Genomic DNA, 12,786 nt, shown 5'->3' on the forward strand with positions numbered 1-12,786 from the left:
TTTTTACCTGCCTTGGCTCTTGCTTCATCTGTGCAAAAGTCAACATAGCAAAAAAAAGGCAAAGAACATCTAATTATAAAAACAATTCTGACCTTGAAGATCTCCTGAAAGTGTTGCCGGGACTCCCCGAAACCTTTGGTCCAGGGGCTCAGATGACTGCCCCCCACTGGACATTCCATTAGTGGAGGGACCACTGCTGACCAGCCTTGCTCTGCTCCTCCCCTGAGTGGCAGACAGGACCAGCGGTAGAATTATTCTCAGGAGGTAGTCGCAGGGTCTCATCAGGACCGGAACCTCCAGCCTTCAGCCCCAGAGTGTGCAAGGTCCTTCCTGGGTCTCTGGGAGATTCTGCAGGGACTTTCCAGAGGGCATTTACTGAGATATAAGATGAATGTTGCTTCTTTTTTCAGAGGTCAGTGATGGCACTTCAGAGATGAATGAAGGAAAGAGACCCCAGGAGCCACCCAGCACACCACCAAGACTCACCCACGGTAAAGGTGAGGGATTGCAAGTCTCTCAGTATGGTCATCAGGAGCCCAAACTTAGAGCTGCTTCACTCTGAGTCAGAGTTTCTCAGCCATTTTTTCATTATCACTGCTCCAGGGAGCCCATTTAGATATTTTTTTCTAATCATGAACCCTACCCCCCAGGATATTTCAATACCACAAGTATACTATATATCCATTTCTGTACTGGATATATTTATTTGTGCTTTATACATAAAAAGAGTAAGTTTTTTTCACCCCCAAGAACCAATTCTGGGGCAACTTACCACTGCCAAGTATTCATGCTCTAAGTATATTCATGGTACTTTATTGCAGTGCCAAGCCATCCAGGTTTTTCCTAAGATCCCAATCTCCATGTTTCTCACATGACCTTTCTGTGAAAATTGAAATGAGAACAGCTGATCATAAACACAAATGTAATACTATGACTGAGCCCGAGCTTCTGACACTGTTGTGGGCAAATGCTGGACAAATGGTGCACGTTAATTCACTCCTCACCGTGGCTACTGTTACTCACATTGTTACTGTTATCCTCGGAGGGAAAAGAAAAGCAGAGCATTCTTCTGTTTGCTGGTAATTCAGTCACTGTGTCACATCTTCACAGAACTCCCACAGAACAAATGTGACTTTCAAATGACAAATATCTCATTACTGTCAGAAAGAATGAATTACATTTGACCATATTAAAATACAAACTATCATTTTTAACAAGTTTTTCCTGCATTACACTGACTCATACAATGTATATTTCTAATTTTATCCTGAATAATATATTTTATTTTCACGACCACCTTTGGAGAAAGTTGAATGATTTATTCAAATTTGAGATGTAAAGGATTAATGGGTTTTCCCAAGATCCTGTGGATAAAGGCTGGCTGGCACAGGACTAGCATCTTGGTCCCTAGAACCCTCTTCAGGAGCCATCATTCTCCTTTATAATGAAAGGTATAGAATTAATACTGTCAAAGCTTTACCAACTCAGTATTGTCTGAAATGAATGTGGTCACAAAACGTAAAGATTGCTTATTTAAAAATCACTTTCTTTCTCATACCTTCTAGATCCCATGGATAAGGGAAGCAAACTGCCTTTGGGAAAATCTCCTGGGGAAAAACGTAAGTGTAAAGAACTTACTTGGTCTCTATTAGCGTGGGTTTGATATTATTTTTATTGGTTTTTATGCCCTTCGGGCTACAAAAGACATCTAAGCCAGAAAAAGATGTGTGCTTTTTTACAGATGTGTGCTTTTTTCAACATAGAAATTTTTTCATACTATAAAAGCAATATGCTGTAGCCTTTGAAATTAGCTTGCTGTGTGTGACAGAAAACCGCATCATCCCCCCAAAAATAGTGGCTGAAATTAGAGAGCTTATTTCTCTCTCGTACAGAAGTAGGTGGTCAGGGCTGGTGCCATACGCAGCTCATTCTGGCTGTTGCTCCCTCAGCCTCAGCATGCAGTATCCCCTTCACTGGGGTCCAGCCAGCAAGTGTGCATTCCATCCAGAGGAAAGAGGCAAGGTCAAGGAGAGGCATGCCTCCTCCCCCGAAGGACACTATCTGTATGTTGCATTTAGTAATTCTGTTACCATTTCACTGCCAGGACGAGTTACATGGTCACACCTGACTGCAAAGGAGGCTGGGTAATGCAGTCTTTATTTTAGAAGGACAAGTATCCAGCTCGAAATCAGCAGCTTTACTACTAAGGAAAAGGAAAGAACGGAGAAAGAGGAACAACCGGCCCTGCACACTGTGTGGTGGGCGGTACTACCACTCTCCACTATTTCCGGTTCTCCTCCCCTTCCCAGACACTTGGAAAGATGCATTTCCCAGCTCCTTGCAGGAGACAGCGCCATGATACTAGTTCTGACCGAGGAGCTGGTGAGATGGGTGTCACTCCTGAGTCAAAACGTACGAGATACTGCTTAGTTCTTCACACTTTCTTCCCCTGATTGTAGAAGCGTGTGGAAGAGGGAGGTCGCAAAAGGCCAAGCAGTGTGGATCTCAGCACCACTCATAGCGGACAGCTGCCCTGGAGACCCCCTCCACGTCCTGCAGAGAACTCTGCATGACAGAGAAATACACTGTTGCATGTTAAGCCACCAAGATCTGCTTTTGCTTGTACTGCAGCCGTAGCCTCTCCTGCCCTGCCCGATACAATGTTCCTCATAAAATCTGCAAACAGTACAGAAAGTTATTAATCAGGAATTTAAACACCTATTTAATCTCCTTCCCCCACCTTATTTTTATAACTTACAAAAACACATACATTCTCATATATATGTATTCTTTATATGTATACATTCTTTATGTATATATATACATGCTCATACTACATAGTCTATCCTATAAACACTTTTTTCATTATTGTGTGATTAACAATTTGTTTCAATAATAACCTGTTGGTAGTAAGTTAGGCTATATCCAATTGTTATCTGAAAATAGAAATCATATTGTGTGTGTTGGTATTTTTGCACACTTGTCCAATAATTTCCTCAGAATTAATTTCTAAATGCGAGATTACTTGGTTAGAGTCTGTATATCTTAAATTTCATATTTGTTACCAAACTGTTCTCCAGAAAATGTATTTGTTTACATTTCCTTTAATAACACACGAGTGTTCATTAACTACATCCTCATCAACCCAGACATGATAAAACTTTTTAAAAGTTTGGGTCTAATTAAAACTAAACAATGCATTGTCAGGGGATTATTGGTGGTCTAAAGATGCCTTTTAGGGACGTCCCTGGCAGTCCAGTGGTTAAGACTTCGCTTTCCAGTGCAGGGGGTGCAGGTTCGATCCCTTGTCGGGGAGCTAAGATCCCACATGCCTCGGGGCAAAAAAAACCCTAAAACATAAAACAGAAGCAATATTGTAACAAATTGAACAAAGACGTTAAAAAAATGGTCCACATAAAAAAAAACTTTAAAAAAAAGACACTTTTAAAATAAATGCGTCATTTGTATTTCCTCTTACAGCACTTCCAATTTATGCTTTTTGCCCACTTTCCTAGTGTACTATGCATCTTTTGCTTTATCTATTAAGGGCAGTAACCCCCTAATGTTACATATATTGCAGTTTTCCCCTTTTTTGTTTTAATATTGTGTGGATGTTTTTTGAAGTATGTGCATTTAAATTTTTTAAGCAGTCAAATTTGTTCATCTTTTACCTTTACAATTTGGGTCCTTGGCTAAGGACCTTCCTTCTTTGGCTAAGAAGATCTTTTATATCTATGGCTTATAACAATCTCTCTATATTTTCTTCTACTCTTGAAAAAACTGGTTATTAATTAGAAAATGATATATTTTAATGTTAATAATTTAGTATATCTCTATTACTTCTTTATTCAATCCTTTTTCATTTCCGAGTACTTTTTTCACATAGGTCTCCTGGTTTTCTTGCCTCCCCAAAGTGATGGGAAGATAGAAAAAATTTTACTTAAAAAGTATTGATGGGGCTTCCCTGGTGGCGCAGTGGTTGAGAATCTGCCTGCTAATGCAGGGGACAAGGGTTCGAGACTTGGTCTGGGAAGATCCCACATGCCACGGAGTGGCTGGGCCCGTGAGCCACAACTACTGAGCCTGCGCGTCTGGAGCCTGTGCCCCGCAACGGGAGGGGCCGCGATAGTGAAAGGCCCGCGCACCGCGATGAAGAGCGGTCCCCGCACCGCGATGAAGAGTGGCCCCCGCTTGCCGCAACTGGAGAAAGCCCTCGCACGAACCGAAGACCCAACACAGCCAAAAATAAATAAATAAATAAATAAATAAAGTAGCTATAAAACGCAGCTTTCTTAAAAAAAAAAAAAAAGTATTGATGTTTCAAGCTTGTAGATCAATATATATAGCCATAAGAGATGATTTTCTTTTCTGTTTTAGGAAGGAAGAGAAAAATACATAGCTGGTCAAGTTCAAAAAAAAGACAGAAAAAAAGTCTCCCAAGAGGTAAGCAAGAAGGGTGAAGTCGTCATTCCCTTGGTATTCATCAGGGTTCTTCTCTCCAGCCACACGGCCACCCGGCTGTCACTAGAGCACAGCCAGCCCCATCTCCACCCCTAGGTCATCCCATCAAAGGCTCCTCCTCACAAAAGGAGAACCATGTTGATTCCAACAGGCTTCTTTTCTCTTATCATTGGGAAGGAATGGGGTGGAGGTGAACAAGAGGCATCCGTCAGTTTTGAGATTAGGACTGTGTCCAGTGCAAGTTCAGAACCAGGAAGAATAGACAAAGCAAACCTGAATGTGCAGGCAGGATTCGGACTCCCAATCCCAAACTGGAGTTAGATTTGTTGTCACGGAGTGTTCAAAACCACCTGAAGCGATGCTTAACATGCATTGACTCCATGCATGACAATCGTGTTATTTGCAGAACAAGAAACAAAAATGTACGTGACTCTGCCTTCTTCTGGATCGTCTGCTTTATTCCTTTTTGTGCTCATCACCTTTTCTCCTTCTCCTCTGCGTTCTCTTCCTCTTCGCCTTCCCCTCTCCTTTCTCCTTTTTGCTTTAGTTCAAGGTGTGCCAGTTGGTGGGGATTCCCTTGGATTTCCAGCCCTTGAATGCAGCACCCTGAGAGGGAATCTCCTGTCAGCCCCCAAACATGAATCATGACATGCGTTCCACTGCTTTGGACATTCCCCGAATTTTTCTGTTTGTTTCCAACACCCCTCAATCTTGGGGTTTGACCTGGGAGGGGACTAGGACCTCCTTGAATCGCCCTTCTCCTCCTCTTGTCACTTTCTCTCAGTCCCCAGCGCCACTGTCTCCTTGTCATATGCTGAGTTCTCTCCACCAGCGACTTCTAGGAAAACTTGACACTCAGACCTCTAAGCTTCTCCTGTGGGTATATAAAGGTAATTTTTGAAGCAAAGAAATCTCTTTCACTCTCAACAAATTTGTGTTTCAAGATTTAGTGTAGCATCTCCAAAACGGCCTCAGCTGAGCGGTTTCTTCTCAGATCTAGCCAGCATCTGCCCCTTCCCTGAAATTTATTGATTTAATAATTAGGGAACCCTGGACATTACAATTTATAAGGGTGAAAAATACATAATTTGAATATTTTCTAAAATATGCTGCCTGTTACACATTCATTCCACAGAGATGAATTGAGCTGAGGGATGTGCTGGCACATGTCCTAGGTTCTGAGGACTCAGCAGTGAGCAAAACAGAAAAATCCCTACCCTCATGGAGCTTAGATTCTCACTGATACACATGTAATTAATAGTCAGAAAGAGAAGTTGAAGGGGGAAAAGAGAAACAGGAGTTTGGGGGAGAAAGAAAGATACCCACAAGAGAAGAGAGGAGTAACTATGGAGAAATAGCAAGGTGAAAGTGAAGTAGTGGGTACAGAGATCTCAAAGTGGGGGGACTCGGAGTGTGAGAAGATTCGGGGAGGAGGGGGGCCACTGGGACCTCAAGTAAAACTCTTTGCAAATCGCTCTTTGGCCCAGGGTCAGCCTTACCTGGACGCAGAACCCAAGAGATGCTCCAAGGGGTGGACCAGGTGACTGAAAGGAAGGACGGCTCAACCAGAAGTTCGAAGGTCATGACACAGGCCCAGAAAGCAAGGGCTGAACGTGCCCAAAAGCCTGCACCAGAGAGTAAGGCTGGCGATGGAATTTGTCACCTGAATGCTCAGTGTGGGGGGGCTCCCGTGGAGCAGACACGGGGTGACGGTGACGCAGGGGCGTAAAGTTACTAGAAGGAGGGAGGGGGCGGACGAATGGGCGTGAAGACAGAGCCAGAGTCTCTTGGTCTGGGGGTGGCTGTTGGGAGAGGTAACCGTGTTCTCAGGGTGCAGGTCGCCTCAGCTGTGCCCTGCAGAACCCATCCCCACTCCCCTGGGTCTACTGTTCACATTTCTATCAGCAGAGCCACCTCTCGTCCACGGAGTCTGGGGGCTCCTCTCTGATTCGGGCCGATCCAGTGACGGGAGTGGCATCAGACTTCGAAGTGGACACATTCTCTGTCTTATTTCTTAATGGTTTATTTCTGGAAGTGAAGTAGATTGGTCAGTGGGTCTGCATATTTAAAATTATCCCATACTGGAAATTCCCTGGCGGTCCAGTGGTTAGGATTCTGTGCTCTCACTCCCGAGGGCCCGGGTTCAGTCCGTGGTCGGGGAAATAAAATCCCACAAGCGTCAAGGCCAAAAAAATAAAATAAAATAAAATAATAAAATAAACTAATCCCACATTGATGATCAGATTGTTGCCAGTTTAGACCCCCATGAATGCAGTGTGGACACCCTCTTCCCTACATCTTCACGAACACCAGAAATAACAAGACTTTTCTGTTTGCCGAACATAGAGGCCAAGAGTGATAGTCTGCCAGTGTTTTCCTTGGGATTTCTTTGTGCTCTGTGAGTGGTTAAATACGCTTTTGAAGGTTGCAGTACTGCTCACCAACATCTCAGAAGGTCACACACCCCCCTGCCCTGTGGACTCAGGAATGGCCTCGTGACTTGGCCAAAGAAACGTGGATGGAAGTGAGAGGGCTACTTCCAAGCCAAAGCTTGAAGAACTTTTTCTAAAAAGGGCCAGAGAGTGAATAATTTAGGCTTTGCTGGCCGTAAAGTCTCTACTGCAACTATTCAACGCTGTCATTGTAGCGTGAAAACAGCAGAGACAAAAATGTAAGCAAGTGGGCCTGGCTGTGCTCTAATAAAATGTTAATACCAAAACAGGCATTGGGGGCCTCCCTGGTGGCACAGTGGTTAAGAATCCACCTGCCAATGCAGGGGACACGGGTTCAAGCCCTGGCCTGGGAAGATCCACATGCGGCAGAGCTACTAAGCCCGTGCGCCACAGCTACTGAGCCCACATGCTGCAACTACTGAAGCCCACGTGCCTAGAGCCCGTGCCCTGCAACAAGAGAAGCCACTGCAATGAGAAGCCCATGCACCGCAATGGAGAGTAGCCCCTGCTCACCGCAACCAGAGGAAGCCCACGCACAGCAACAAAGACCCAAAGCAGCCAAAAATAAAAATAAAAAATAAATACGTTTATTAAAAAAGAAAAAACAGGCATTGGGCTGACTTGGCCCTTGGGCCGTAGTTTGCTGACACCTATAATACACCACTGAGATTTAGGAGGGTCATAAATGATTAAAGCATTATGTAGCCTATATTTACTAAGATGCCTGTTTTTTAAATAAATTTTTCTTCAGAATGTTTTCTTTTGAAGGTCCCCTATTCATATTTGCCTATTTTTATATATGACTCTTCTTTTTTTGTTGTTTAATCAGTTTGGGAGATTAACCTCTTGTTGCTGCAATTTTCTTATTTTGTTTTTGTCTTTTAACTTACTTGAGAAGTTTTTGGCTGTGGAGGGTTTAGATTTTTTTGGTTTGGTTTGGTTTTTGGGGTTTTTTGGCCATGCTGTGTGGCTTGTGGGATCTTAGTTCCCGGACCAGGGATTGAACCTGGGCCCACGGCAGTGAAAGCATGGAGTTCTAACCACTGGACCGCCAGGGAATTCCCAAGAGTATTTAATATTTAGATATAGGCACATCAGTTTATTTTTTCCAGTATGGTTTATGTCAGAGTTTCTCAACTTTTGCACTATTGTTATTTGGGGCCGGTTAATTCTTGGTTGCAGAGGCTGTGCTATGCATTGTGACACGTTCAGCAGCACCCCTGGCGTCCACCCATCAGACGGCGGTAGCGCCCACCTCCCAGGCTGGCAAAAAGATTTCCTAACATTTCCAAATATCCTCTGGGGGCAAAATCACCCATCATTGAGAATCACTGCTTTATGCCCTGTACTTCTGCCTTAAAAAGCCCTTTCTATGTAATATTTATAAGGCTACATCCTTTATTTACTTCTAGTGTTTGTATTAAGTGTATATATATATATATATATATAAAATATATTGTTATATGTTATATTAATATATATTAATTTGTGAAAATTTGGCTTCTGTAATACTTTTAACCTTCCCATCTATTACCTTGAGCTTGCTATATTTTTTTTGGTCAATGCTATAATTTTTCTTTCATAAGGACTCCTGTCTCTCTTGCTCTCCAAACTGGTAGAAAGACAGAAAAAATTACTTTGAGATAGTGACGTATAAAGCACGTAAATCTATGTTTCCAGTTATAAATGACTATTAATTGTTTTCCTTTTAGAAAAGAAAAGGATAAAAGATGTCCGTTCAAGTGCAAAAACAAGTTGTCAGAGAAATATTCGCATTAAGGGTAAGTAAGTGAGAGGCAGGGCCTCGCCCTCAGGCTCCCCAGGGCCCTGGCCTGCTGTGGTGGTCAGGGGTGCAGGCCTGGTCTCTGGGGTGAGCACCCAGTTGCTTCTGCCCCTCTGCGCTCTGCTGTGTCTCTTGGGGACACAATCCTCCTCTCCCTCCTCCTCATCCTCCCTCTCCTCCTCCTCTCCTTGAATTCATTTTCCCTCTCCTTTTTGTTTTAAAGAATTGCCATATTTTTAAAATATTTATTTATTCATTTATTTGGTTGCGCTGGGTGTTAGTTACAGCAGGCGGGTTCCTTAGTTGCAGCTTGCGGGCTCCTTAGTTGTGGCACGAGAGCTACTAGTTGCGGCATGATTGTGGGATCTAGTTCCCTGACCAAGGATCGAACATGGGCCCCCTGCATTGGGAGCGTGGTGTCTTATCCCCTGTGCCAATGGGGACGTCCCTCCCTCTGCTTTTATAACATTCTTCTTGGGCATTATCTCTTGTCACTCTCCCTTCCCTCTTTAGACGCCAGCCACACTGGCCTTTTTTCCCCATTAACTTATTACTGAAGTATAACAGGTGCTACCCAAGCTGGGGCCCACAGACTGGTGACATCTACAAGCCTGCTCGCCTCAGGTCTGCAAAAATCAGGAGCTTGTAAATCAGCTGTGACTCTGAGCACACTGGTTTCATAGCAAGACCCCAGTGGAAACAGCAGCGCGTTGATTTCTATTCTGGTCAAATTCCTGTCTCATCGCAGGCCGGCATCTTGAGGAGCACTGGTGCCCCGTGCTTGTGGAAAAATGCGTGTACATAGTGCACAGCTTCGGGAATGAACACAAAGGAAAAGCCCACACGTACTCAGCACCCAGGTCAAGAAATAGAACATAATCCACACGCATATTCCGATCCCTACCCAGAGCCCCGGGCGTCGCCAGCAGCCTGATTTCCCTGAGCATTGCCACTTTGTCATGAGCACTTCACCCTCCATCCTGCTCAGGGCCTGTTCAGTATGTCTCCTCCCTCCTTCACACGCTCCGTCCCCAAAGCCAACCCCCTCACCCTCCTTCCTCCTTTGTTACGCAGCCTCGGGCTCACCTTGAACAAAGCCTTCTCTGACCCAGCAGGCAGGGTATTTTTTTCTTGGTGGCACTTGTCACACGTATCATTTGTTTCTGATAGTATCAGATCTCTTTTTTAAAAAATTTATTTTATTGAAGTATAGTTGGCTTACAATGTTGTGTTAATTTCTATTGTACAGCAAAGTGATTCAGTCAGTTATACATATACATGTATCTATTCTTTTTCAAATTTTTTTCTCATTTAGGTTGTTAAATAATATTGAGCACAGTTCCCTGTTCTATACAGTAGGTTCTTGTTGGTTATCCATTTTATTTTTATTTATTTATTTTAACATCTTTATTGGAGTATAATTGCTTTACAATGGTGTGTTAGTTTCTGCTGTATAACAAAGTGAATCAGCTATACATATACATATATCCCCATGTCTCCTTCTTCTTGCGTCTCTCTCCCACCCTCCCTATCCCACCCCCTAGGTGGTCACAAAGCACCGAGCTGATCTCCCTGTGCTATGCGGCTGCTTTCCACTAGTTATCTATTTTACATTTGGTAGTGTATATATGTCCATGCCACTCTCTCACTTCATCCCAGCTTACCCTTCCCCCTCCCCCTGTCCTCAGGTCCATTCTCTACGTCTGCGTCTTTATTCCTGTCCTGCCCCTAGGTTCATCAGAACTATTTTTTTTTTTTAGATTCCATATATATGTGTTAGCATGCAGTATTTGTTTTTCTCTTTCTGACTTACTTCACTCTGTATGACAGTCTCTAGGTTATCCATTTTAAATATAGCAGCGTGTTAATGTCAATCCCAAACTCCCGAACTATCCCTCCCCCCGACCCTTCCCCCCTGGTAACCATAAGTTCGTTCTCTAAGACTGTGAGTCTCTTTCTGTTTTATCACAAGTGTAATCAACTGTCTGTGTACATCCTGTTCACTGAGCGAAACGCAAATGAGGTCAGAACATGGGTCCATCTTGCTGATTGCTCAATGTCTCCTCTGTGCCTTGCGGTTTGTGCTTAAATAGCTGTCAAATCAATACATTATTCATTCTTTCTCAGCAAGTATGAACACCAATATCAGGGCCTCCACTGACGCATACAGTGAACTTCATGAAATTGAAAAAGTGCCCCTTCCACCATACACTTGACCTACGTCTGTCAGAGCTGATTCTTGAGACCAGGCCCTTTGCTGCCCTCTGCTGGAAGAACGTAGGAAGTGTGCAAATGGATTACAGCTCTGATGTGACTAGGAGCTCCCCACCCTCCCACCTTAAAGGGGAAATCCTTGCTCAGTGCACATCCCACACTACCATATGCAGAGGCCCTGCCAGCAATATATAAGTGTGTACATCACTTTACAGTTGGCAAAGCACTTTGTTCCACATTTTGCCATTTAATCCTCGAAGAGGTATTTTTCGGTTCATTTTCCAGATTCAACTAGAGCATAAAAGACTTCCATGAGCTAAAATCAACCTAGGTGTTTTAATCCCAAGTCCTTTGTCCTTTACACTGAAAAAAAAAAAAAAAAACACAAAACCTCCTGGTGTTTTTAGGAAACACAAGTAGGAAGCAAAGAGTCCAGGCAAACGCTGACAGCTCTCCATCTGCATCAGCTTTTCCTGTCTCCTTAGCACCTCCACCCTGGCTGTGACTTCTGAGTATCTCTGTGCTGTTATCCATCATATGATGTGGAGTCTTGTTGCGGTGTTTCTTTTTTTTTTTAAGATGAAAGTTACTTTTATTTTTTTTTATTTATTTATTTTTGGCTGTGTTGGGTCTTCGTTTCTGTGCGAGGGCTTTCTCTAGTTGCAGCAAGCGGGGGCCACTCTTCATCGCGGTGCGCGGGCCTCTCACTATCGCGGCCTCTCTTGTTGCGGAGCACAGGCTCCAGACGCACAGGCTCAGTAGTTGTGGCTCACGGGCCCAGTTGCTCCGCGGCATGTGGGATCTTCCCACACCAGGGCTCGAACCCGTGTCCCCTGCATTGGCAGGCAGATTCCCAACCACTGCGCCACCAGGCAAGCCCGTTGCGGTGTTTCTGATGGCACGGAAAGAGCACGAGACTAGGGGCCGGCACTTCTGGATTCCAGTGCTAGCTCCATCTCACACAGTGTGGTGACCACCAGGAATTCTCTCTCCAAATCTGCACCTGAGTCCCCCATCTATAAAATGAGGATCATTGTCATTGCCTTCCTTTTGTTACAGGTTGTAGTGAAAATAAACAATAGAATGTGTGTGCTGCTTTTACTGTTCCTTAACTAGCGTTTCTCCTCCAGCCACTCCATCCCCCGCCCAGGCCCCTTGTGTACAAATCATAGAGCTCCGGACTTCTCCCCAGGCCGTGTCTTTCCAGGCACAGTTTCACCTTGTGCCTATGTTCTGTAAGAATCCCTGTAGTTCGTCTTCCCAATCCCTCACTGGATTTTTTTCCATTCTGCTCTTCCTTGTTCTTTTCATTTCCTCCATCAGGCTTTTCATCTCTATGAACTCCCTTTGTTCTTCCCCCACCCCTGCCGTGCAGCATGTGGGATCTTAGTTCCCCCACCAGGGATCGCACCCGGGCCCCATGCATTAGAAGCATGAAGTCTTAACCACTGGACCGCCAGGGAAGTCCCTCCCTTTGTTCTTTAATTGCTTACTTCTAGCAGACTTCCTGAGTTTGCTCACATTTACTGGCAGTGACCTAATAGATTCGGGAGAGCCCCACACAGGCCTCACCCTCAGGCTTCCATCCTTAGAGGCTTGTTTACTGAGATGAGGGGTGAGATGGAGCCAAATGCAGGACCATCAGGAGCAGATCAGAAAGCTGCCTCCCTTTCTTTGTGACATCTTTGTCTGGTTTCAGTATCAGGGTGATGGTGGCCTCGTAGAATGAGTTGGGGAGTGTTCCTCCCTCTGCTATATTTTGGAAGAGTTTGAGAAGGGTAGGTGTTAGCTCTTCTCTAAATGTTTGATAGAATTCGCCTGTGAAGCCATCTGGTCCTGGGCTTTTGTGTGTTGGAAGATTTTTAATCACAGTTT

The 12,786-nt window shown here is 44.3% G+C and overlaps 1 protein-coding gene across 10 annotated transcripts in view; it reads left to right on the forward strand.

The window, feature by feature from the left end:
• Positions 1-12,786, forward strand: part of SP110 (SP110 nuclear body protein) — a 55,749-nt gene that overhangs the window by 15,701 nt on the left and 27,262 nt on the right. For all 10 annotated transcript variants that reach the window (XR_014245888.1, XR_014245889.1, XR_014245890.1 and 7 more), the window contains 5 exons: positions 411-497; positions 1,566-1,619; positions 4,378-4,443; positions 5,949-6,098; positions 8,627-8,695. Coding sequence is in view for 7 of the 10 variants with exons in the window: in XM_082396185.1 (XP_082252311.1) it covers positions 411-497; positions 1,566-1,619; positions 4,378-4,443; positions 5,949-6,098; positions 8,627-8,695 (426 nt within the window). In the remaining 3 variants the exon portion in view is untranslated. The remainder of the gene's footprint in view (positions 1-410; positions 498-1,565; positions 1,620-4,377; positions 4,444-5,948; positions 6,099-8,626; positions 8,696-12,786) is intronic.

The sequence above is a fragment of the Balaenoptera borealis genome (genome assembly GCF_965194805.1).
Source record: "Balaenoptera borealis genome assembly, chromosome: 6".
Lineage (NCBI taxonomy): Eukaryota > Metazoa > Chordata > Mammalia > Artiodactyla > Balaenopteridae > Balaenoptera > Balaenoptera borealis.